The sequence below is a fragment of the Diaphorina citri genome, unplaced genomic scaffold (assembly GCF_000475195.1).
Source record: "Diaphorina citri unplaced genomic scaffold, Diaci psyllid genome assembly version 1.1 scaffold69, whole genome shotgun sequence".
NCBI lineage: Eukaryota > Metazoa > Arthropoda > Insecta > Hemiptera > Psyllidae > Diaphorina > Diaphorina citri.
Window position 1 is genome coordinate 99164 of NW_007377506.1, and position 27224 is coordinate 126387.

The 27224-nt window shown below is 40.9% G+C and overlaps 2 protein-coding genes across 2 annotated transcripts; one reads left to right on the forward strand and one right to left on the reverse strand.

The window, feature by feature from the left end:
- Positions 1-199: 199 nt before the first annotated feature.
- On the reverse strand, positions 200-26813 carry LOC103520279 (splicing factor 3B subunit 1). The gene is made up of 23 exons (XM_026831373.1): positions 26662-26813; positions 26229-26410; positions 25829-25918; positions 25144-25297; positions 21705-21873; positions 21210-21373; positions 20158-20339; positions 19408-19689; positions 18555-18829; positions 18108-18168; positions 17664-17886; positions 17091-17390; positions 16662-16802; positions 15512-15567; positions 14722-14955; positions 12705-12858; positions 12095-12286; positions 11338-11552; positions 10855-11070; positions 10316-10399; positions 1582-1810; positions 643-974; positions 200-350 (listed from the first exon to the last, which is right to left on the reverse strand). The coding sequence occupies exons 1-22, from the start codon at positions 26687-26689 to the stop codon at positions 652-654; spliced, it is 3954 nt and encodes a 1317-aa protein (XP_026687174.1). The 5' UTR covers positions 26690-26813; the 3' UTR covers positions 200-350; positions 643-651.
- On the forward strand, positions 12990-14382 carry LOC103520069 (splicing factor 3B subunit 1-like). The gene is made up of 2 exons (XM_008485165.3): positions 12990-13010; positions 13435-14382. Exons 1-2 carry the CDS (start codon positions 13001-13003, stop codon positions 13755-13757), a joined length of 333 nt encoding a protein of 110 aa, XP_008483387.1. The 5' UTR covers positions 12990-13000; the 3' UTR covers positions 13758-14382.
- Positions 26814-27224: the final 411 nt, after the last annotated feature.

Consider the following 27224-nt stretch of genomic DNA (forward strand, 5'->3'; position numbering starts at 1 on the left):
AGCCATCTAGAAAACCAAAGACGATATCTTGTACACAACATGATGATAAGCTTTAGCTGATACCAATAACAGTTACGAAATATTTTTAAAACATTCAAGGCTGTGGGTTAAGGGAACAGCGAAATGAAAATGCACAGTATCCCATTTTTTATTTTTTTTTTTTGCACTCGAGTCTAGTGCAGCAATTCCCAAACTTTTCTTTTTTTTTTCAATTGCGAAGGCGCCTTTATTATATTTGATGAGACTGAACTTTACCATTACGCATTCATATCATTCTTTTTGGCGGATATCTTACAAGACATAGTCCAGTTCATACCGCAAATACACATTCTTCATATCATTCTGTATTCGCGGATAATAAAGCCATCTAGAAAACCAAAGACGATATCTTGTACACAACATGATGATAAGCTTTAGCTGATACCAATAACAGTTTCGAAATATTATTAAAACATTCAAGGCTGTGGGTTAAGGGAACAGCGGAATGAAAATGCACATTATCCCATTTTTTATTTTATTTTTTTACACTCGAGTCCAGTGCAGCAGTTCCCAAACTTTTCTTTTTTTTTCAATTGCGAAGGCGCCTTTATTATATTTGATGAGACTGAACTTTACCATTACGCATTCATATCATTCTTTTTGGCGGATATCTTACAAGACATAGTCCAGTTCATACCGCAAATACACATTCTTCATATCGTTCTGTATTCGCGGATACGCGCTAATCAGAGCGTCTTGTCCTCCAATATACAGCGAGTTGTAGATCTTCCAATAGACATCTCTGACTTTCCTCGCCGGATGGAAGAGGCCCTGTAGAACGTACTGAAGTATTCTGACTGGGCCTAGAGCAACACGGAGGCCTTCGACAGCATCCATGAACGCCTGCACGAGATGGGGCGAGGTTTCGAATATGTTGGGCCACACGTAGTTGAGTAGATGAGTGAGAGCGTCCTCACAGCCAAACCCGTACACTCCTGAAACAATACAGACATACATTGGTTTTAATTCACTTATTATTATGTAAGGCGCTCTCTCTTGATCCCTTGTGTGCCGGGTCCAATTCACTTACAAAAGAGTATTAAGGAAAGAGAATCAAATGTATCTATCCCTACATAGAAATAATTGATAAACCAGTTAGTACAGAAGGTAAGCGCTCGGGTTCGATTCCCACCCGCGTCGAACTTAATCCTAAACAGAGAAGGTTCGTTCTTGGAACAACTGGCTTTCTCCTATCCTGTCCTCTCTTCGATTTCGGACGACAAGACCTCCGTTATAGACGATTTATCTCCAGCTCTAGAGGTCGTAGAAGAAGAAGAAAAATCCCTAGTTCCTGATTTTCTGCTCTTTGACTTTAAAATTTCACTTAAGTAAGCGTAACTTATCTATTTTTTCCAGCTAGGTTCGGTAATGGAAGTGCCATGTTGTTTCAGCTTGATCTGAGAGTGGACTGGCCTATTCTAGAGTTCGTAGAAGAAGAAGAAAAAAATCCCTAGTTCCTCATTTTCTGCTCTTTGACTTTAAAATTTCACTTAAGTAAGCGTAACTTATCTTTTTTTTTTAAATATAATAATATTCCATTACCTAGTGCCATATGTTTGATCGTGGCACACGCAGTCTGCCGATGCACGAGGTCGCGATCCATAAGAGCATCCTCCAGCAGTGGAGTAACAGCATATATATAATCCTTCCCCATCTCTCCAATATACTCGAACAGGAAACTCAACGCTTTGAGTACTCCGTTCTGTACGTTCAACTCGGGTACACGGTATTCATTCATGAGGGCGGGCAATACGGTGAATGGAGAACAGGTCTCGGCTACGATAGCGATGGCCACCGTGGTACACACACGGTTCTGACGCTCTTGGACCTGAGGAAGAGAAGAAGATTGACTTTTAATAACATTAAAGAAATAAAGGGAAGAAATTAAGAAGGAAAAAAAAAACGGGATTTTAATTTTAAGTCAGCTTCCATGGCGTAGTGGTCACTGCTATCGCCTTGCACGCGGGAGACCCGGGTTCGATTCCCGGCGGGGTAAAAAAAAAAATTGTATAAGGCAATTCCGTAGCTGGCTGTTGCGGAGCTCACTCAGCCTCGTGAGGAAAATGAGTAGCTATGTAATATGAATGCGCATAGCGACCGGTGCCAGCATGGTAGGAATATTGGGTGTTGGATTATTGAGATATGTATTTGGAAAATCCTACAATGCTGCAGAGAGCACCAATGTTGTGAGTTCTGGGCAGCTGCAAAACAAAGTCATAATAGCCACCATTCAAAACGGATACGCCAAGACCAAGAAGAAGAGGAAGAAAAAGATATTTTACCTTGAGATTGTTGAGCAGTGTTGCCAGCACATCATGGGGTCCGATAGCCTTTGCAATGTAGCCAAACGTATTCACGGTGGCGCGCCGAATAGCCTTCTTATGCGCCTTGAGTAACTCCAAGAGTTCGAAACATATGCGCATCCATTCTCGCGCAGATACATACTCGGGTCCGCGATCAGCAATACGACCTACCAGGTCGATACAGTTCTCTTGTACCTGTGAAATAACGAGAATTTTATAGTCATCATCAAATCTTCAGTCGTTCCGTCCAAGGATACGGGTGTACAAAGAACTGATCTCTTCCATCCAACCCCAGAAAGGTTACTCATAACTCAAGGTTGCGGATTTTATCCTGAACGGATAATGTTCTCCTATCCTGGCTTTCTTTTCTCTTTATTTTTGGGCCGCGGTTGGTTCGCGATTTGTTCGCGGGGTTTCGTGGTATCCGCAGTGTGCTCGCGATATTAGCGGTATCCGCGGTTTGTTCGCGATATCCGCGGTTTGTTCGCGGTATCCGCGATTTGTTCGCGGTATTCGCAATTCGTTCGTGGTATTCGCAATTCGTTCGCGGCATTTTTTTTCTGCTTGTGCTGCAGGCGCCGTTTGACTACAGTCCTGTAAAAATAGACAATATAACTTCTATCTTGATAACCAGAGAGGAATTTCCGAACCCATGGTCAACATGTAGGAGAAACCTACTCTCAACCCCCTACATTTCCCCTGATCCCCTACTTTTAGTTTTGGTCGTAGGGGGTCAAGGGGAGGTTTCTTTATACCTAGATTTTTGGAGAGATCTCATTCTCTCTTCTGCTCTCAGGTTGGAAGGTTCTCTGTTCCCTCTCTCCTCTCTGTGATATCTCCAAATCCAAATATTTCAACACTTAAAGTGCTTTAAAGATTAAGTAAAACCCTTTCTAAGTGTGTCAAGTAGAAGCTAATATCTATATCAACTTATCAACGTACCATAAGGTGTAGCAGCTTCAGCCAGAGCAGCGATAGCCAGGGCGGTAATAGTTCTCACTTTCTGCTGTTCATCTACCAAACCATGCTCTATAATCTCTACCAAGTTCTTCAGATGAGGCAGAATGGCACATCCCATCAGAATAGCGATCTGCTGAACAATCTTGATACCTGAGAATAGAAGCGGAAATATTAAACTGGGATTAGGAGAGGAAATTAAAGCTATCGGCATTAAAAGTGATTCAGACCAGCCTAATTGGCTTGGAGTTGCGGGTTCGATTTCCGCCGGGGCGAACTTTATACTAAACAGATATGGTTCGTTCTCTAAACGGCTGCCTTTCTTGTATTCTATCTTCCTTCTCTATTCAATGTCGGGATGATTATACCTCCGTATAATCCTTCCTTCTATAATACAGTTGGTACCAATTTCTGTTCTATTCCATTGACCAAGTATTGACTAAACTTCCAGTTCCACCCATTTATTAATCACTCACCGACTGAACCTGAAAAACAGTTGGTACCAATTTCTGTTCTATTCCATTGACCAAGTATTGACTAAACTTCCAGTTCCACCCATTTATTAATCACTCACCGACTGAGACGCATGTGATCTGTGCATTGCATAGGTACCCATCCCGTAGTATGGGCGATAAGAGACACAATAGTTCCCATTTAGGTGCTGGGTCAACACCAGAACCAGAAAGTAACCCGTTGAAATATTAGCAATCGTAAAACGACTACAAATTTTCGTCGATGCCGCGATGGTGGGATTCGAACCCGGGACCTTCTATCCCTCTCATTCGAGAGCTTATGCTCAAACGCTGCCAAAAATATTTCCCACGCCTTTCCGTCCTGAGTCTTAAGGACCAGGTCTTTGAATCAAATTTGCTTCTTTGAAAAAATGCTTGTCTCAAGGGAAAAAGTAAAGAAAATAAATAGGTACTAGTAGGGAGAGAGTAAGACCGACCACGTAACTGCAGAAATGTATGTCTGCGTGTGGCAGGTCTTTACAAAAATCTCTCTCTTAGGTTACAATCTGGCATGAATTGTTGAAGGTTCCAGCATCTAAAATGACGTTTTGCTTGCTTTCCGTGTCCGTGAGATAGGAAGTATCACATATTTATCAGTTTGAACAAATCGCAAATATCGCGAAAAAATCGCGAATATCGCGAAAAAATCGCGAATATCGCGAACAAACCGCGGATACCGCTAATATCGCGAGCACACAGCGGATACCACGAAACCCCGCGAACAAATCGCGAACCAACCGCGAATACCGCGAACAAACCGCGGATACCGCGAACAAATCGCTAATATCGCGAAAAAATCGCGAATATCGCGAACAAACCGCGGATACCGCTAATATCGCGAGCACACCGCGGATACCACGAAGCCCCGCGAACCAACCGCGAATACCGCGAACAAGTGTCAAATACCGCGAAAAAACCGCGGACATACCGCAAATACCGCGAACAAACCTAGAACCAACTGTGAAAGACAATGTAATTTCTATCTTAATAACCACAGAGGAATCTCCAAACCAATAGTCAACATGTAGGAGAATCCTCCCCTACATTTCCCCTGATCCCCTACATGGTTTTTGGTAGTAGGGGGTCAAGGGGAGGTTTCTTCAGACCTAGATTTTTGTCAGAGCTCATTCTCTCTTCTGCTTTCAGATTGGAAGGTTCTCTCTTCTTGATCCCTCTCACCTCTCTCCAAATAATTCGACAGGGTTTTACGGATAACTAGAGTTCCCATTAGAGTATTTAAGATGACCAAGGTGTCTTTCCTATGTAACTTTTCACGAGGAATCGATTGGTGTACATGTCAGGGCTCTAGGAATAACAATTTACAAATTATCTGTTTGTAACGATCCACAGTCCAAACATTTTCAATGTTAAAAAAAGCAATTGGGTACCAATTTTTGTGAAATTCGATGTAGATTTCTCTGTGGTCAATGGTCATGGATTCGGTATTAAGATTTTAAGTCTCAAATGAAGTACTTACTACTACCACCTTTGTTTGGAATGTTCTTTGATATTCAATTGGCAAGTCCTGAAATTGCAAGGTGTAATTTTTCTTCTTACCTACATGAATAGGTTAGCATTTCATGTTCCATTATGTGGTTTATTACGAAAATGTTTATTTAATGGGAAAATGACCTAATCGTCAACTCCGAGCATTTGAAAACAACAACACTTAATCTTTAAAAATTTTGAGGAATAGACTAGCATCTGCTTTTAGATTACAAACAGTGTGAGGAACAGCCAATGACTGATATCCACTGTCACACTCTTAGTACGTTTAATGATCGATCAAATGTCTTTACAGGCGATTAGATAGGAGTGAACATGAACATACTGTGTCTTGAATGGCAGATTATAGGAAAGAGTCCCTTTACTCCAGCTGGAAGCTACTACTAGCAGTTATTGTCAAATTCTCAAACAGTGTTGAAAATGTCCATATTCGGCTGGGATTGAACTCATGCCTTCCTGTTTACCAGGCAAGCGTCTTAAACATCTGTTGTTTGTAATTTAACCCATTGATTCAGCTCACAATATTAATTAACCCATTCTCCATATCTTTTCCCCCACAGGTATCGAGAGTTTCGATTCAGTACTCAAACCCCTGTGGAAAGGTATTCGTACTCACCGTGGTAAAGGTTTGGCCGCCTTCCTCAAAGCTATTGGTTATCTGATCCCCCTCATGGACGCCGAGTATGCTAACTACTATACCAAGGAAGTGATGTTGATTCTGATTCGAGGTAAGTGATCCTTGCTGAAATCTCGAAGTAAACTTAAGTAGGTCAATTATACTCATGTGGCAAGTGGGGGGGGGGGAAATGGGTAAACATCCAATTCTCTTTTGGTAGAATAGCACAAAAGGCACATTGTCATCATGAATAGTACATGAGTACACCAAGATTCAAGTCAATTGACCGAGAAAAGTGGCTCAAGGGTTTTATGAATGTTATTGGTATAGCAGCGGTTTAGCTACACTGAAGGGGTTGATGGTCTCTAGTCAAGTCTCTGCACTACGGAGCACTGAGTACTGATAAAATGTCTAACAAGATCACCCTTTCTTCTCTGTTTCAGCCAAGAGAAACCATATCGAAACAATGCGGGAGGAAGTCTCTGCACTACGGAGTACTGAGTACTGATAAAATGTCTAACAAGATCACCCTTTCTTCTCTGTTTCAGCCAAGAGAAACCATATCGAAACAATGCGGGAGGAAGCAAATGGCAGTGGACAACTCCCGTGTCCATCAACAAATGAGGAAGCACCACAAATATACCCAATCAGATGGTAGGACAAAATCTCAACTCCAAATATACCTACCCAGTCTCGCCTTTTGGATTAACAAATCAAAGTGCCAAAGGGCCTAAACCCATTTTCTTAAACACTGATGCCCTATCTTACCACAGAGAGTTTTCAGTTAATCCAGAGTTTAAGAAATTCTGGCACTTACCCAGTAAAAGATGGCAGGGCAAATCTAGCTTTTTGGATTAACAAATCAAAGTGCTAAAGGGGCTAAACCCATCGTCGTAAGGTGTGTCCACACATAGTCGACCGGCCGTCGCGCGTCGATCGACGAGGTGAATCTCTGTTATCGAGGCAGCTAATCGCTATTTATTGTCCCACAGCAAGACATAAATTTTATGAATGGTCAATTCAAATAACATGTCAAGTGAAATGAAGGCCTCGTTGTTTGGGTTTTCAATCACAGTCTCTTCTCGTCTTCTTCCAAGCTTCCTACTTAAATAGGGTCGGCGTCTCTTGTCAGTCCCTTCCAGGCCAGGCAGCCCTATCAGCCTCTCTTTAGGTGCTTTTCAGCCCTATCCCGAAAGTACCTGGGAATAATTCAGCTAGTATTTACCAAATATTATTTTTTCTCTTACACAGAGTTCCAGTCGCCTGACGAAGAAATGAAGAAGATTGTGCTGAAAGTAGTGAAGCAGTGTTGTGCTACGGATGGTGTAGAAGCGCAATATATCAAGGACGAAATCTTGCCTCCGTTCTTCAAGAACTTCTGGAATCACCGCATGGCACTGGACAGACGTAACTATCGTCAGCTAGTAGATACGACGGTGGAAATTGCTAATAAGGTGAGTGAAGACTGTGTTATTGGTGTTATTGCTGAATTGTTGAAGGTTCCAGCATCTAAAATGACGTTTTGCTTGCTTTCCGTGTCCGTGAGATAGGAAGTATCACATATTTATCAGTTTAGAAGACTGTGTTATTGCTGAATTTTTGAAGATTTTTGTGTCTTCAATTAGGTATTTGCCAGTTCTATTTACATATCCCTATTTTGTTATCCCTAATACCCGAGATGCAGGATAAAACTCAATACATGATATTTTTACCGTGTATTTTCGGAACTGTTTGGCTAATTTAAAAGGGATTCTTCAGGTAATCGGTGCGTTTGAGTGAAAAATGCAAATTCTTTGTGTTATTATGTCACAACTTTTGGTGCTCACTGCAGCATTGTAGGATTTTCCAAATATCTCAATAAACCTACCATTCTGGTACCGGTCGCTATGTGCATTTATATTACAAAGCTACTCATTTTCTTCACGAGGCTAAGAGAGCCCCGCAACAGCTAGTCACGAAATCAATGTTTTGCATGATACAATTTTTTAACCCCGCCGGGAATCGAATCCGGGTCTTCCGCGTGCAAGGTGAGTGCAGTGACCACTGACCGCTACATAATTTTAAGGGAAATAAAATCGCCTATATTTTGACCAATATCTTTGTGTTGTTCTCAGGTGGGAGCGTCAGAGATTATCAATCGTGTTGTGGACGATTTGAAAGATGAAAATGAACAGTACAGGAAGATGGTGATGGAGTCTATCGAGAAAACCAACTAGGCAAGATTACTTGGCCCGTCCCGAATCGCAGTCAACCAACATGAGGACCTGTGCTTTTCCTTTGAAGCATGATTAACCCTTTGTAACCTCCAACTATTGAGGCAGGTTAGGATTTGGCTGCTATCCCTATTTATTGTCCCACAGCAAGACATAAGTTTTATGAATGGTCAATTCAAATAACATCTCAAGTGAAATAAAGGCCTCGTTGTTTGGGCTTCCAATCAGTCTCTTCTCGTCTTCTTCCAAGCTTCCTACTTAAATAGGGTCGGCGTCTCTTGTCAGTCCCTTCCAGGCAGCCCTATCAGCCTCTATTTAGGGGCTTTTCAGCCCTATCCCGAAAGTACCTGGGAATAATTCAGCTAGTATTTACCAAATATTATTTTTTCTCTTACACAGAGTTCCAGTCTCTAGTCAAGATTACTTGGCCCGTCCCGAATCGCAGTCAACCATCATGAGGACCTGTGCTTTTCCTTTGAAGCATGATTAACCCTTTGTAACCTCCAACTATTGAGGCAGGTTAGGATTTGGCTGCTATCCCTATTTATTGTCCCACAGCAAGACATAAGTTTTATGAATGGTCAATTCAAATAACATTCACTTTGTGTAGAATATTAGTGAAATATTGCCTCAGACAGGCAGAACGTAGCCCTCTGTTAGGTAGGTATGTACATATATTAAACCTTACTCAAGGAGACCAAAAACAGCTGATTATTTCCAACCCCGATTTCACATCACTTAGCAGGGGCCAAATGATGTGAAATCGATTTTTTACCAAATCAAAGGTTGTCTCTCAGGACAGAATATACGTACACAAGTGATGTAAATCAAAAGATTCAAAAAGTTGTTTTTGGCCTGAATTTCAGTAGATAGTTCTCACATGCCTGTACCTACAGGGCCATAGAAAACGCTACAAGGGAAATAAACCTTTTCTAAGGGACGTGTAAATCATTTCGTGACTTTAAAGGTCAAAGGTTCAAAAGGTTGTGCAATTTTATGTTCAATCGGTCATGAAAGTCTTGAGGAATTGCCATCTTAACATCATTTGGATCGGTAAATAGCTCATATAGACCGATTTTCTGTATAAATCTATTGTTCCTCATGTTAAACTTACCTTCAAATCCTTCAATACCTACCTACGTTATTTACTTCTTACAAGACATAGTCCAGTTCATACTGCAAATACACATTCTTCATATCGTTCTGTATTCGGGGATATCTTACAAGACATAGTCCAGTTCATACCGCAAATACACATTCTTCATATCGTTCTGTATTCGCGGATACGCGCTAATCAGAGCGTCTTGTCCTCCAATATACAGCGAGTTGTAGATCTTCCAATAGACATCTCTGACTTTCCTCGCCGGATGGAAGAGGCCCTGTAGAACGTACTGAAGTATTCTGACTGGGCCTAGAGCAACACGGAGGCCTTCGACAGCATCCATGAACGCCTGCACGAGATGGGGCGAGGTTTCGAATATGTTGGGCCACACGTAGTTGAGTAGATGAGTGAGAGCGTCCTCACAGCCAAACCCGTACACTCCTGAAACAATACAGACATACATTGGTTTTAATTCACTTATTATTATGTAAGGCGCTCTCTCTTGATCCCTTGTGTGCCGGGTCCAATTCACTTACAAAAGAGTATTAAGGAAAGAGAATCAAATGTATCTATCCCTACATAGAAATAATTGATAAACCAGTTAGTACAGAAGGTAAGCGCTCGGGTTCGATTCCCACCCGCGTCGAACTTAATCCTAAACAGAGAAGGTTCGTTCTTGGAACAACTGGCTTTCTCCTATCCTGTCCTCTCTTCGATTTCGGACGACAAGACCTCCGTTATAGACGATTTATCTCCAGCTCTAGAGGTCGTAGAAGAAGAAGAAAAATCCCTAGTTCCTGATTTTCTGCTCTTTGACTTTAAAATTTCACTTAAGTAAGCGTAACTTATCTATTTTTTCCATTACCTAGTGCCATATGTTTAATCGTGGCACACGCAGTCTGCCGATGCACGAGGTCGCGATCCATAAGAGCATCCTCCAGCAGTGGAGTAACAGCATATATATAATCCTTCCCCATCTCTCCAATATACTCGAACAGGAAACTCAACGCTTTGAGTACTCCGTTCTGTACGTTCAACTCGGGTACACGGTATTCATTCATGAGGGCGGGCAATACGGTGAATGGAGAACAGGTCTCGGCTACGATAGCGATGGCCACCGTGGTACACACACGGTTCTGACGCTCTTGGACCTGAGGAAGAGAAGAAGATTGACTTTTAATAACATTAAAGAAATAAAGGGAAGAAATTAAGAAGGAAAAAAAAAACGGGATTTTAATTTTAAGTCAGCTTCCATGGCGTAGTGGTCACTGCTATCGCCTTGCACGCGGGAGACCCGGGTTCGATTCCCGGCGGGGTAAAAAAAAAAAATTGTATAAGGCAATTCCGTAGCTGGCTGTTGCGGAGCTCACTCAGCCTCGTGAGGAAAATGAGTAGCTATGTAATATGAATGCGCATAGCGACCGGTGCCAGCATGGTAGGAATATTGGGTGTTGGATTATTGAGATATGTATTTGGAAAATCCTACAATGCTGCAGAGAGCACCAATGTTGTGAGTTCTGGGCAGCTGCAAAACAAAGTCATAATAGCCACCATTCAAAACGGATACGCCAAGACCAAGAAGAAGAGGAAGAAAAAGATATTTTACCTTGAGATTGTTGAGCAGTGTTGCCAGCACATCATGGGGTCCGATAGCCTTTGCAATGTAGCCAAACGTATTCACGGTGGCGCGCCGAATAGCCTTCTTATGCGCCTTGAGTAACTCCAAGAGTTCGAAACATATGCGCATCCATTCTCGCGCAGATACATACTCGGGTCCGCGATCAGCAATACGACCTACCAGGTCGATACAGTTTTCTTGTACCTGTGAAATAACGAGAATTTTATAGTCATCATCAAATCTTAAGTCGTTCCGTCCAAGGATACGGGTGTACAAAGAACTGATCTCTTCCATCCAACCCCAAAAAGGTTACTCATAACTCAAGGTTGCGGATTTTATCCTGAACGGATAATGTTCTCCTATCCTGGCTTTCTTTTCTCTTTATTTTTGGGACGATAAAACCTTAACCGGGCTTAACCGTTACAATTCCCTATAAGTATATATGAAAAAAAAAAAAAATCCCTTTCTTACCTTCTCGTGTCGATTCTTCAATATGGGCGTAAGACGAGGGAGCAGATCCTTGATAGGGGGAGTCATCTTGGTCATTCCAATCACATTGACGATGGCTTTGAGTGCTCCCAATATGCTGCCCAGTACCTCTGGATATTCCTCTCCTAGATATTCATACAGCACTACACCCAGATGTCCCATCAGCTTCTCTTCCTGACACGTCTTCATTACCACCGCTGTAAATACAAAACAAGTCGAATTTATAGTGCAAATGATAACTTCTGCAATCAGTTGATCACAATATTTATAAAGAATTTTTTATGCTATGAATCCAGTATTGCAATATATGAATATAGTGCCATTTGAGTCAAGCAGGAATGAATTGAGACCGATCAAAGAAAGAAGATAACTACCAGACCAGTGTACTGTGAACCTCAATCAGATAAAGAACGAAAAATAAACAGTTAACGCGGAACAAATCAAGAGATTTACAGTTCAAAATCGAACAGTTAAAACTTGAACCTCACTTCGTGCGGTCAACTACTGACTCAGATCACCAGTGACCCAACTGAATCCAAAATGTGGTGAACACATTTTGCTTTAAAATGTGTTAAATGGATAAATGGTTGCACAATTTTGTCAACATAGAACTGACTACCTACTTGAATTTTTAAGGCGTTTGAGACATGATTTCCTAAAAAAAAAAGTCAAGACCAGGGTCATGCTAACACACAGGCGTGTACTAGATTAGAAGGTAAGGGGTAAAACAAATGCTTACCTATACGAGAGATAAGATCGGCCGCCTGTTGTCGGACTTTGGCGGATTTGTTGTTAAGCCGCCACAGAATGGTACCACAGATCTGAGGCAGATAGGGTTTAACCCGTTTGCCCAGCTGGTTTACAATAGTGCCGAATCCATTAAGCATAACAACATCCTCTGTGGTCTGTTCTTGGAACGCGTACAGAATACCTGGAGTAGAACAAATGAAACGGTTTGCAAATCAGTAAATGATAGAGAACTAGGGATATAATCGAATCAGCGACATAGCGCTTGCGAGACACGCTACTACCATCCCAGGCAACTAGGCTGGAAGAAAAATCCTGTGTAGACCTTTTCAAGATGAGTGTTTCACCGCCGTTATTATTTCGTAGCAATGAAACAACTCCTACATTTGACGCATGTGATCTGTGCATTGCATAGGTACCCATCCCGTAGTATGGGCGATAAGAGACACAATACTTCCCATTTAGGTGCTGGGTCAACACCAGAACCAGAAAGTAACCCGTTGAAATATTAGCAATCGTAAAACGAGTACAAATTTTCGTCGATGCCGCGATGGTGGGATTCGAACCCGGGACCTTCTATCAAACAAAAGAAAAAGCCTTACCATCAATAAGTTGTTCTTCCAGTCTGGAATCAATGTCAGCGGCCCCCAGGTTACTCATGGTTTTCTCGATAGACTCCATCACCATCTTCCTGTACTGTTCATTTTCATCTTTCAAATCGTCCACAACACGATTGATAATCTCTGAGGCTCCAACCTGAGAACAAAACAAAGATATTAGGAATAGGTAAATAAAACTGATAAATATGTGATACTTCCTATCTCACGGACACGGAAAGCAAGCAAAACGTCATTTTAGATGCTGGAACCTTCAACAATTCAGTGCCACGATTAAACATATGGCACTAGGTAATGGAAAAAATAGATAAGTTACGCTTACTTAAGTGAAATTTTAAAGTCAAAGAGCAGAAAATCAGGAACTAGGGATTTTTCTTCTTCTTCTACGACCTCTAGAGCTGGAGATAAATCGTCTATAACGGAGGTCTTGTCGTCCGAAATCGAAGAGAGGACAGGATAGGAGAAAGCCAGTTGTTCCAAGAACGAACCTTCTCTGTTTAGGATTAAGTTCGACGCGGGTGGGAATCGAACCCGAGCGCTTACCTTCTGTACTAACTGGTTTATCAATTATTTCTATGTAGGGATAGATACATTTGATTCTCTTTCCTTAATACTCTTTTGTAAGTGAATTGGACCCGGCACACAAGGGATCAAGAGAGAGCGCCTTACATAATAATAAGTGAATTAAAACCAATGTATGTCTGTATTGTTTCAGGAGTGTACGGGTTTGGCTGTGAGGACGCTCTCACTCATCTACTCAACTACGTGTGGCCCAACATATTCGAAACCTCGCCCCATCTCGTGCAGGCGTTCATGGATGCTGTCGAAGGCCTCCGTGTTGCTCTAGGCCCAGTCAGAATACTTCAGTACGTTCTACAGGGCCTCTTCCATCCGGCGAGGAAAGTCAGAGATGTCTATTGGAAGATCTACAACTCGCTGTATATTGGTGGACAAGACGCTCTGATTAGCGCGTATCCGCGAATACAGAATGATATGAAGAATGTGTATTTGCGGTATGAACTGGACTATGTCTTGTAAGATATCCGCCAAAAAGAATGATATGAATGCGTAATGGTAAAGTTCAGTCACATAAAATATAATAAAGGGACCGCGGCCCTTCGCAATTGAAAAAAAGAGGGCCCCGTAAAAAAAAAAAAGTTTGGGAACCGCTGCACTAGACTCGAGTGCAAAAAATAAAAATAAAATAAATGAGTATACGCAATGCGAGCGCAATTAATTTTAACAAGAATAAAAATGGGATACTATGCATTTTCATTCCGCTGTTCCCTTAACCCACAGCCTTAAATGTTTTAAAAATATTTCGAAACTGTTATTGGTATCAGCTAAAGCTTATCATCATGTTGTGTACAAGATATCGTCTTTGGTTTTCTAGATGGCTTTATTTTCAATGGAAAGATTGTTTATATAGGAAAAGAGTAGTGAATTTGTCCCGAAATTTTTGCCCGTTTCTGCATTATGACGTTAGAAGGCTTTTTTTTTTTTAATGCACTTCAAATATTTCAAGATACATTTGCAATTTCCTAACAGAAATACACAACACCACTGTAAATACATGAACAATAATCAATTATTTTATGTCAATAGATAGGTATTTTATTTGATTATTATAATCGTGTACTTTGTTGAGAAACAAAAATAATTAGATACGTGTTTTTATTTTAATAAGATTGAGATCAAAAACATAGTACCTATAAGATAGGAAATTGTTCAGTGAAGGGAATTTTGGACTAATAACAATGGTTGATATTATACTCCTTGAAGGGGAGGAATTGAAAGGAAGGGGAAACAAATTGTTCAGTGAAGGGAATTTTGGACTAATAACAATGGTTGATATTATACTCCTTGAAGGGGAGGAATTGAAAGGAAGGGGAAACAGCATTTTTTTACTACATATTTTTTCATACCATTTCCCCCAGAAAATTGGAATACTTTGGCCAGTCTTTTGTAAAAAAAAAATAATAATAATTATCTAATCCAGAACCAACCGAGCTGGTTTCCCCTTGATTGTCTTCTGAATCCCATTCTCCAATGTGTAATCCCTCTTGAGGTAAGCAAACAACAAGTCAGTCAGTAGAAATATTTGAGAAGTAGCAAACGCCAGGGTGACTCCAAAGTAGAAGTTAGCATTGGCGGACCTTGTATAGATCCAGAGATGCCACACTGTAGGTGCAAACATGGAACACCCTATGAAGAAACATGCTACAATGAAACCTTGCTGCATGAATGGAAACAGATATTTACACAGTGGCATGAGACATTTGAGACTTAAAATCTTAAAACCGAATCCATGACCATTGACCACAGAGAAATCTACATCGAATTTCACAAAAGATTGGTACCCAATTGCTTTTTTTAACATTGAAAATGTTTGGACTGTGGATCGTTACAAACAGATAATTTGTAAATTGTTATTCCTAGAGCCCTGACATGTACACCAATCGATTCCTCGTGAAAAGTTATATAGGAAAGACACCTTGGTCATCTTAAATACTCTAATGGGAACTCTAGTTATCCGTAAAACCCTGTCGAATTATTTGGAGAGAGGTGAGAAACATTTGAAATTAAATTCAGCAAAACTCACCGGTATGTCGTGCCTGCCAGCTCTTCTTACTCCTACACACGGCCTTCAGGAACGGTAACCGGTTATTGTTATACAGGGGCAATGGAAGGGATTTTCGTTAATTTTGTTCATTTAAGATTGGGAAGGAAAATCAGGGGAGTGAGTACAAATCGAATGCTTGAGATATAAAGCTTCACAGAAGGAATCCAGCGATGGGGGTTGGGGTGGCTGTCAGTTTCCTAGCGGGGGTACGAATGGGGATGTAACCTGCGAAAAGGGGGAGATAATTTTGATTACAATGTTCAATGAAGATTTCTCTGGTCTGTACTAAGAGTGGGATGGAGACCGATATGGGATGCCAGAACTACATGAATCTGAAACAACTAGCTCAACAAGATCGGAATGAATGGAGGAGAAGAACTAAACTACTGTTGTCAACAAATCGCCAGATTGTAACCTAAGAGAGAGATTTTTGTAAAGACCTGCCACACGCAGACATACATTTCTGCAGTTACGTGGTCGGTCTTACTCTCTCCCTACTAGTACCTATTTATTTTCTTTACTTTTTCCCTTGAGACAAGCATTTTTTCAAAGAAGCAAATTTAATCCAAAGACCTGGTCCTTGTTCCTTAAAGGTGGATTTCCACCAACGCGATTTTTGCCGCGCGACGCGCGATAAAAATCGCATAGTGGAAACGTGTCGCGCGACACGAAAAAAAGTCGTGCGACCATGCGACTTCTATCCGATGAAAGTCGGTTCCCTACTAGTACCTATTTATTTTCTTTACTTTTTCCCTTGAGACAAGCATTTTTTCCAAGAAGCAAATTTGATCCAAAGACCTGGTCCTTAAGACTCAGGACGGAAAGGCGGGGAAATATTTTTGGCAGCGTTTGAGCATAAGCTCTCGAATGAGAGGAAAAAAAACGTAAAAGGACGGTTAACATGTCCCTCTAAAGAATATCCTCCAATTCGATTTAGAAAGAAGAATGTTTCACCACCGGTTGTTGTTGTTGTTGTTGTTGTTGTAGCGGCTTCAGCTGTAGCCGAATGGTGATGGCAGAATAAAGAAAGGATATGTTTTTTTTTCTGCCATACACCGGGGTGATAGTCTCTAGCCATGTCTTATTGGCTCGTCCTGAACCACAGTTAACCATCGTGAGAACTTGTGCTCATTCTTTAAAAGCAGAGAGAACTCTTTGAAAACTGCCAGCTAGCTAGGCTGGTTGGGGTTAGCTGTTTTCCTCCCTATTTATAACCCCACAGCTAGACACTAGTCCACTCTCTGTTTAACGTTCCCTATCCAAACTGTCACCACCTTTTCGATTTGTTTGAATAAGTAAAATTTGAGTTGTACACTCACCAGCAGGTGGCTGTAATACTTTATAGCCAGGCGGGAACATAGCTTCCAATTCATCATCAGTAAGGGGACGATTCCTCTCGTCGATTTCTCGTTCCCACCGATAGGCCTGGATCTGTTCTGGAGTCATAGCAGCCAAGTGACCTGGAGGATGGGAAGGACATATTCTGAGATTAAAACGACTTGAAGGGTCAGTTTGAACATCTTATAGTCTGTGGTTAAAACGAGTAGAAAGATCAGTATGTGTCTTGAAGGAAAGAGAATGATATGCTGATCTCTACCACGAAGAAAATGATTAAAAAAAAACTTCGGTAATTTTATTCAGCAAAAAAGTCCAATTAGACTAGAAAATTATGTCCATGGCTGTACAGTGATATTTGGGACTCCAAAATCTAAGAACATTCAAGACCTCCCTAGTAAAACTCAACTCACCAGGTGTGGGTGTGGCCATAGCCATGGCTTTGTTCCCAGTGGGTGTCACGCCACTCGGTGTCATGAGTGGGGTACTGCCCACATGTGGTGTAATGGGTGTAGACGGGGTCATACCCCCGGGGGTCGCGGCCGATGGGGTCATGGCCCCGGAGGGCGTGGCCTGTGGGGTCTCATCCCAACGGGAGCGTCGCTTGCTAGAGACCCCGCCTGGGGTGGGGGTCTCCTGGATCAGGTCCCCGCCGGGCCCGGCCCGGTCTGTCTTTGGGGTCTCTGCCCAACCACTGCTGTGCCCTGGGGTCTCTGTGGGAAAATGAGGATAGAACAGTCTTTAAATTTTTACATAATCGAGTTTTTGCTCAGGTCAAAAATTGTTAGCCTTTTTTTGTGCGAGAACAGGCATCCAATAGATAGATTATTTTAATTGCACAATAAATTAATAATAATAACAATACTCAGGATAGGTTATGTCAACCCATCGCCAAATGGTAGCTTCGTAAAAATGTTTATCCGGAATCGAACCCAGGACCTTCTGAATGGCGAGCGCGTTACCACCAACCATTCCTCTAATCTTACCTCGTTCAGTTTTGGGCGTTTCATCCCACCGGTTTCGTCGTATGGAGGACTGAGCCTTATCATGCGAGGGTGTTTCCCGGCCCGGTGTGGCCGCTCCCGGCGTGGCATGACCGGGAGTTGCATCCCATAGGCGTGTAGAAGGTGTTGCCCCCGGGGTCTCAGCGCCGGGCTTCGGGTGACCCGGGGTCTCATCCCATCGGGTAGCGGCTGGGGTTACTCCGCCCTGGAATGGCAAGGATAGTTAAAGTTTAAAAAGATAGAAGTGCAAAGTTTGAAACAAGGAACTGTAACTGCTAAAGTCTTAAGGAGAGAAAAAAGAGAGAATGGGAGAAAGCCAGACACGAACCTTATCCCTTCAGGATAAAATCCGCCCCGGGTGGGGATCGAACCTAGGTACACAATTAACGTTTTGTAAACTGTTGTAAATAACCAAGTACATAGTACCCAGTTCCTAGGGTCACTGAACATAAGCAACGCTGCGCGAAACTTTGGTGGAAGGTTGGAACTGTTGGCAAAATAGAAGCGGAAATATTAAACTGGGATTAGGAGAGGAAATTAAAACTATCGGCATTAAAAGTGATTTAGGCCAGCCTAATTGGCTTGGAGTCGCGGGTTCGATTTCCGCCGGGGCGAACTTTATAATAAACAGATATGGTTCGTTCTCTAAACGGCTGCCTTTCTTGTATTCGAAGATCTATTCAATGTCGGGATGATTATACCTCCGTATAATCCTTCCTTCTATAAAACAGTTGGTACCAATTTCTGTTCTATTCCATTGACTAAACTTCCAGTTCCACCCATTTATTAATCACTCACCGACTGACAATTTCAGTTCCATCCCATCATTCTCTCCTAACCCATAAGACCATTTGAAATTAAATTCAGCAAAACTCACCGGTATGTCGTGCCTGCCAGCTCTTCTTACTCCTACACACGGCCTTCAGGAACGGTAACAGGGAGGGTATACCAAGCGCCGAGGCCACAACAGCAAACGCCCTGGCCGTCGTGTTACGTACATACTCGTCTATGTTGTCAATGTCCGGCCGCATAGTGGATATCATAGTGGCCAGACCGGCCGCCTTGGCCAGATTCGAGATGATCTCTCGGCCTTCAACACGGGCGTAGTAATCTTCGTCGATAAGCAGAGGCTCGATGACTACCAGGATCTGGGAATGAAAGGAACTTAGGTTAGTTAGGGCTAAGTAAAAAGGCTGCCTGGAAGGGACTGACAAGAAACATCATCACACCATCTGGGCAATTCTGTGCTGTACAATCGTCCCTAAAAATATTAGCAGTGTCGTTATATCCCTTAGGTTATGGTTATGTACCGGGTTAGGCTTGCTAGGACTGGGAAAAGGGGGGGGGGAAATCAATACAAGCCTAGCCTAGTAAAGTACATAGCCACAACCTTAAAGTACCTATTTAGGTATCTAGAGGGATGACTGTGGGAGATATATTATACCCCTTAGGTTATGGTTATGTACCGGGTTAGGCGAAAAGGGGGGGGGGGGAATCAATACAAGCCTAGCCTAGTAAAGTACATAGCCACAACCTTAAAGTACCTATTTAGGTATCTAGAGGGATGACTGTGGGAGATATTTCAGGGTGTTTTCAACCTCATGAGGAGGAATTGACAAGCGAGTCAAAATCCCGAGCAGACCGTATCAGTTGAAGGACTAGGGGCTCTCACATGAAACTAGTATAGCTTCGCTATAACTGTAGTAATAGAAAGTAAAAATCTCACCTTATGTACATAGGGTCGCACAAGATCATCCAACTTGTACAGAATTCGATCGATGACTTTCACGAGCAAATGCCGTTCCTGATCCTCCAATGTGGGTGACATGAGCAGCGGCAGAATCTGATTGAACAGAGGGCCTGCTCCGAATTCTCGGGCTTTGTCCGTGATCTGTCTTAGCGCTGCTTTACGCATGGGTGGGGTTCCGTTTTTGATTTTGAGAAGCAGCTTCATTATCTTGCGCTCTTTAGCTTCTTCAGGACTCAGGGAATCTTCATCCACATCAACCTATGGGAGGAGAGAGTTCTAGGTGAGAGACATAGGGGAATGATTCTTACATAGACGCTAGGGAATATAATTAGTAGATGGACAAACTAAACTAGTACTGAAATAAAGAAACAATGCTTCACTAGGGCCTCTCAAAGTCCAATGGGGCCTCAATACTAACCAGCAGTGTTTGCCAAGTGCCAAAGATGTGTGCAATAATATATCAAAATCAGACCAACCATTTCGAGACTTATTGTGGCATAAAGAAATCGACAAACGAAATGTACAATTGTAGAGTAAGAAATCAAACTTAATTTCATTCCTTATAGGCTATTCAAAAGACTTAATTAAATAACTACAAGAACTATTAAAATTTCAACAGTGTTTTTCTTTACTCTAAAAAATATGATACAAAAACAAACAGAATAGAAAATTTTGGGCCCCAAAAAGGTACATTAGAAACAAAGTAAGCAATAAGCTCACACTTACCAATAGCTTATCAAAATACTGTGCATCTTCTGGCTTGAGGAAGGGCAGATTACCCTTGGGCTGGTTGTCCATATACTTGGCCGTCTTATCTTCCTGCTGAATAAAGAACCCAGTGGGGGTGCCAGCGATGGGGGTTGGGGTGGCTGTCAGTTTCCTAGCCGGAGTACGAATGGGGATGTAACCTGCGAAAAGGGGGAGATAATTTTGATTACAATGTTCAATGAAGATTTCTCTGGCCTGTACTAAGAGTGGGATGCAAGACCGATATGGGATGCCAGAACTACATGAATCTGAAACGACTAGCTCAACAAGATCGGAATGAATGGAGGCGAAGAACTAAACTACTGTTGTCAACAAATCGCCAGATTGTAACCTAAGAGAGAGATTTTTGTAAAGACCTGCCACACGCAGACATACATTTCTGCAGTTACGTGGTCGGTCTTACTCTCTCCCTACTAGTACCTATTTATTTTCTTTACTTTTTCCCTTGAGACAAGCATTTTTTCAAAGAAGCAAATTTGATTCAAAGACCTGGTCCTTAAGACTCAGGACGGAAAGGCGTGGGAAATATTTTTGGCAGCGTTTGAGCATAAGCTCTCGAATGAGAGGAAAAAAACGTAAAAGGACGGTTAACATGTCCCTCTAAAGAATATCCTCCAATTCGATTTAGAAAGAAGAATGTTTCACCACCGGTTGTTGTTGTTGTTGTTGTTGTTGTAGCGGCTTCAGCTGTAGCCGAATGGTGATGGCAGAATAAAGAAAGGATATGTTTTTTTTTCTGCCATACACCGGGGTGATAGTCTCTAGCCATGTCTTATTGGCTCGTCCTGAACCACAGTTAACCATCGTGAGAACTTGTGCTCATTCTTTAAAAGCAGAGAGAACTCTTTGAAAACTGCCAGCTAGCTAGGCTGGTTGGGGTTAGCTGTTTTCCTCCCTATTTATAACCCCACAGCTAGACACTAGTCCACTCTCTGTTTAACGTTCCCTATCCAAACTGTCACCACCTTTTCGATTTGTTTGAATAAGTAAAATTTGAGTTGTACACTCACCAGCAGGTGGCTGTAATACTTTATAGCCAGGCGGGAACATAGCTTCCAATTCATCATCAGTAAGGGGACGATTCCTCTCGTCGATTTCTCGTTCCCACCGATAGGCCTGGATCTGTTCTGGAGTCATAGCAGCCAAGTGACCTGGAGGATGGGAAGGACATATTCTGAGATTAAAACGACTTGAAGGGTCAGTTTGAACATCTTATAGTCTGTGGTTAAAACGAGTAGAAAGATCAGTATGTGTCTTGAAGGAAAGAGAATGATATGCTGATCTCTACCACGAAGAAAATGATTAAAAAAAAACTTCGGTAATTTTATTCAGCAAAAAAGTCCAATTAGACTAGAAAATTATGTCCATGGCTGTACAGTGATATTTGGGACTCCAAAATCTAAGAACATTCAAGACCTCCCTAGTAAAACTTCTTAAAAGCTAAAAAAAAAGTTGTGTAGTAGAGATCCCTCAGGAAAACCCTGACACATCAAATATCAATTTACAGGGTTTGAATAAGAGTTGTACACTCACCAGCAGGTGGCTGTAATACTTTATAGCCAGGCGGGAACATAGCTTCCAATTCATCATCAGTAAGGGGGCGATTTCTCTCGTCGATTTCTCGTTCCCAACGGTATGCCTGGATCTGTTCTGGAGTCATAGCAGCCAGGTGACCTGGAGGATGGGAAGGACATATTCTGAGATTAAAACGACTTGAAGGGTCAGTTTGAACATCTTATAGTCTGCGGTTAAAACGAGTAGAAAGATCAGTGTGTGTCTTGAAAGAAAAGATATCTTGAAGGAAAGAGAATGCTGGAGGAGGAGGAGGAGGAGGAGGCTGTTGGCGAAAAAAGACTATGAACCTATTAGTCCTACGGGTGCTGTATGAATTGTATGATTCAAGTATTTGCGTATGCTTTGTCTCATACTTGGTTACTCACATCTGCTTCTTTCTCCCACTCAGCAGCGGCTACTTTCTTCTTGGCTGGAGTGACATTTCATTTGTAGGATAAATTTTGAATGCCTTGTTTTCGTTTGAAATCAAAACTTTTGGCTACCCTTGAAAAGTTAATTAATGGAAAGCTCCTATGACTTCAAACAGAAAACAAAGCTCTTCAAAATTTTAACCATGAGGGGGAACAAGTAGATGAGGGCAGGCAGGGGGAGACGAATACATACGTGCATTGTGCGGTTTCTTCAGGACTTTAAGGTTCTTCTAGAGCTCCACACATTAGAAGAAGAATCTATGAACCTAAAAAACAAGCGCTGGGGTGATTAGTAACTTTTTGTGCTCATACATTCTCACATACATACAGAAAGGGGGAGGGAGAGACTTGGGCCTAAGGTTTCCTAACTCTTCTTGACCGTTTTGCCCATGATCTAAATTAAAATTAGGTATTATGTCCTACTCTCTGAAGAAAATTTGTATTTTGCCTATGATCAAAATTAAAATGAGGTATTATGTCCTACTCTCTGAAGAAAATTTCATATTTGAAGAGAGAAAAAGGAAGTACCTACATAGTACATACCTACCTAAGTAAATGAGAAAAGTATCATTTTCCATGGAAAAGTTTTCCACCAAAAAAAGATACATAAACCTTTCTTTGCTTTCAAACTACCTACTCATCTGAACCTAACTGTTAAACCTAAACATTTCAACCCTAACTAGAGGTAGCAATAACCCTACAAACAGTGCTACATTTTGCACAACAGAGAGGAAGCAGAGTTTGCAGTGCCACAGTGCGTAGACAGGATTCCTCTTTGCTTACTCACAACTTGGATCCACGCTAAATCACCCAGTAAATAAGAAAAGTATCTTTTTCTATGGAAAAGTTTTCCATCAAAAAAGATACATACTTAAACCTTTCTTTGCTTTCAAACTACCTACTCATCTGAACCCAACTGTTTAACCCTATACATTTCAACCCTAACCAGAGGTAGCAATAACCCTACAAACAGTGCTACATTTTGCACACCAGAGAGGAAGCAGAGTTTGCAGTGCCACAGTGCGTAGACAGGATTCCTCTTTGCTTACTCACAACTTGGATCCACGCTAAATCACCCGTGACTCAAATCTCGTCACACGCCAAAGAAAGAAAATAAGGTTTGAATTAGTAAAACAGTCCACGAAGGTGAGGAGGATAGTATGTATGTACATTTAGGGTTATTGTTATACAGGGGCAATGGAAGGGATTTTAGTTAATTTTGTTCATTTAAGATTGGGAAGGAAAATCAGGGGAGTGAGTACAAATCGAATGCTTGAGATATAAAGCTTCACAGAAGGAATGGTACAGGAAAAGATCACCAACACTCGTAATAGAATAAAAATAATAAGGTTGGGTTAAGAAATCACATGAAGTAAAAATGGAAATCATCAGGTAAGTTACAGAAAAGTAGGAAAGATTTTTTTTTTTCATGAGATCCATTAATATTTTTTTAATACAACAAAATGGAGGAATGCCTGAAAGTTGAGTTTTCCTGCTGATAGCTACCTGCTTATGTATGAATTTCAATTTTCCATTCATGAATGATGTCATTTTATTTAAATAATCATTAAAAACACATGAAACATTAAAGTGTCTATTAATGTTTGATATGACATTTTAGAAACCTAGATTGGAAACATTTGTTTCAAAGCTCTACTTAAGTAGTCAGAGCTTACCTTAACCAACAACTTGAAATAAATAATTATGTTGATATGGATGATGGATTTTTACCTTTTTTTTTGTAGGTATCTAAAAATTAACATGTTGCTAAGGCACAAGTTTATCTTGCTTTGATTCTTGTCCTATGTACTTGCTTTGATTTTTGTCATATGTGCTTGCTTTGATTCTTGTCCTATGTATGTACTACATTACTTTTAACATGGGTAATCTTTTGTACCTACCTTTGGTTGATGATTGTCAAAGCATTTGATTCTAGGAAAAGGGAAAAGAAAACTATATTCTATGTCATTTCAATGTTTCAGAAGAGGATGTTGATGAGAAGAATGAAGACTTGGACTCTGATGCAGAGAAGAAAGTAGATGTAAGTTTCATATTGGTACCTATTACCCAGTTGTTACTATTGTGAGAGTTTTTCTAGATGAAAGGGTACTACTTACCACAGTGAAAACTTGATACTTCCTGTAATAATAATTTTATTAGGGTATTAAAAGAAGTATTGCTTAGTAAAAGAAGTAACTTTTACAATATCCCTAACTGTTTGGTCAGTATAGTTGAAAACCGCCAAAAAGCGGCCGAAATGCCACCAATCGTTGCACCGACCCTAATCAAAATTTTAGTGCCACATTCTTGTCACATTTGTGGACTACATACCAAATTTCAAGTCTCTAGCTCATACCGTTCCCAAGATTCAGTATAGCTGAAAACCGCCAAAAAGCGGCCGAAATGCCACCAATCGTTGCACCGACCCTAATCAAAATTTTAGTGCCGCATTCTTGTCACATTTGTGGACTACATACCAAATTTAAAGTCTCTAGCTCATACCGTTCCCAAGATATAATTAAATTACACTGAAAACCGCCAAAAAGCGGCCGAAATGCCGCCAAGCATTGTACCGATCTTAACCGAAAGTTTCGTGTCGCATCCTTGTCACAGTTAACAGCTGCATGCCAAATTTCAAGTCTCTAGCTCTTACCATTCTCAAGATATTTTGTTTACAAACAGATGGAAGGACAGACACATGGACCAATGGCTGAAACTTTGTATTTAGGCTCTAGGGACCTCAAAATGTGTTTTGGCACTAAAAACTGACCATCGAAAATTTGAGCTGATTACATTACTTTCCTTCCTATAGGATAAGGAGAGTAAAAACTTGGTTTACATGTGGACCAAAGTAATTTTAGTACTTTGCTATGACCTGAGTACCTCTTAAATAAAACTCCAGAATTTGTCACTAATTAGAAAACACAATTTTTTTGTGATAGAAAACTTAATAATACTCATTCCAACATAAATACACAATGCCTACCTTCAGCAAATGGATCAACTCGCTCTGGAGATATGATCATCCGTCTCCGGATGGCACGGTACTCATCTTCTTTTTCCGCAACAGTTTTCTGCCGTCTGTCTGCAAATGGGTCATAATCCTTTTCACTCTGAAAAATCGAGGGGTGAAATAAAACTTTATCATTAAATATGTATGGGTGAGTTCTACCCCACTAGCTTGCGCACATTTGTAACTCCTTCAATACTTTGCTGTGTTAAGTATTTTAAGGGAACAGTCTAACTAGCTATATTCATATTCATAAGTAAATATTGAGACTTTATATTGTGATCCAGTTCATAGAGTCAGGAGATATGATCATCCGTCTCCGGATGGCACGGTACTCATCTTCTTTTTCAGCAACAGTTTTCTGCCGTCTGTCTGCAAATGGGTCATAATCCTTTTCACTCTGAAAAACCAAGGGGTGAAATAAAACTTTATCATTAAATATGTATGGGTGAGTTGTACCCCACTAGCTTGCTCACATTTGTAACTCCTTCAAGCCTTTGCTGTGTCAAGTATTTTAAGGGAACAGTCTAACTAGCTATATTCATATTCATAAGTAAATATTGAGACTTTATATTGTGATCCAGTTCATAGAGTCCTGGATAATTATAGGATTAAGATTGTAGATAATAATTACCTGTGCAATATCATTGAGAAGAGCTGCGGGAGCTGTATAACCAGATCTTTTGTTTTGATTGAATGAAGCTTGGTAGTCAAAATCATCATCCTGAAAATAAACAAAACAAAGATAATATAAGTAGGTACTAGGAAATACATTTGAAGTATCAGTTCTTTCTATGCTTGGCTATATTATTGAAATTAACATTGGCATCAATCTACCCTTAACTAAAGTAAAAGCAAACTGAAATCCAGCCTTCTGAATCTTTAGGAAAAAAGTTTAAATATTCCTCAGCACTCTAATAGGTATCAAGGAAAAATATTGGAAAGCATGTGAAGAAATTGCCTACCAACCAAACTCCCGACTTATAAAAACAACAACCGAGTGAACCTTCAATTTCTTCATTTTAGATACTTACATCAGCCTCATCATTGACAGCAATGGACTTGACATAGCCTTCAAACTTGCCTCCTCCATCATAGATATCACTGTCAAAGTAGCCACTCTCTCCTAATCCCACTCGCTTTTGTTTCTCTTCTCCTCCTCCTTCGGAAACATCTTTCTTCCTGTTTTGAATGTCACGAATCTGGGCTTCAATATCTGGAAGAAAATAAAAAGGTTTCATTAGAAAAAGGGAGATAAACGAACCCTGTTGGAAAATCTTGTACCTATGGATATTTGTAACGTTATCAATACGTCTGTCCTAGACTTGACTGTAGATAAACCACACAACTTGTGTGACACAAGTTTGCCTATGATTGCAGTGTTATTGATTCCATGGGCTTTTCTGCCCAAGTCATCAGGAAGCTTTTCACAGTGAATTAAAGACGTATTGAGGATTGGACACTTACCTTCGTGAGTTCTTGCAATGCCCGACATTTTGCTGGAGTTTATGAGTGATCACAGTGCAAATTTCAAAGGAAAATAGAGATTTATTAAGCTTTTCCTAAAAGAAATTCACTGTCGCAGACATTTTTTTTTTTTTTTGCGATTTCTGTGCTGGGAGTTTATTTTATTATTCCTAAAAGAAATTCACCGTCGCAGACATTTTTTTTTTGCGATTTCTGTGCTGGGAGTTTATTTTTTTTATTTTTTTTTTGCTCGTTGAAAAGAAAAAGAAAAATATTAAAGCCTCGTCCACACCCCGCAGAGATGGTTAATCTGGCCCGGCCCAATCGTAATTTCGATCGTCTCGATTTTATGCCTTGCTATTATTTTCTTTTATTTCATAGCAAGAAACACATTTATCACCTCTAAATTTTTAAAAAAATCGTAGGGAATTAGACCTTCGGGTAGATTTTTTCGTTTACCTCACCGAAAACCGAAAAATAAACCTTACCGAGCTAGGCCTAGTAGATTCCAGAGTTCGCCACTGATGATGATGACGTCAGTTTTAACCACGATCTTTTTGTGC

Bases quoted from the DNA above. Each gene is read 5' to 3' on its own strand.
- LOC103520279 (XM_026831373.1), bottom strand. From the start codon at position 26,689: ATGTCGGGCATTGCAAGAACTCACGAAG. The intron at 25,298-25,828 runs GTAATTATTATC...TCGATTTTTCAG, and splicing joins TTCTCAATGATATTGCACAG to AGTGAAAAGGATTATGACCC. The intron at 11,553-12,094 runs GTAAGCATTTGT...TTGTATTTACAG, and splicing joins CGATCTTATCTCTCGTATAG to CGGTGGTAATGAAGACGTGT.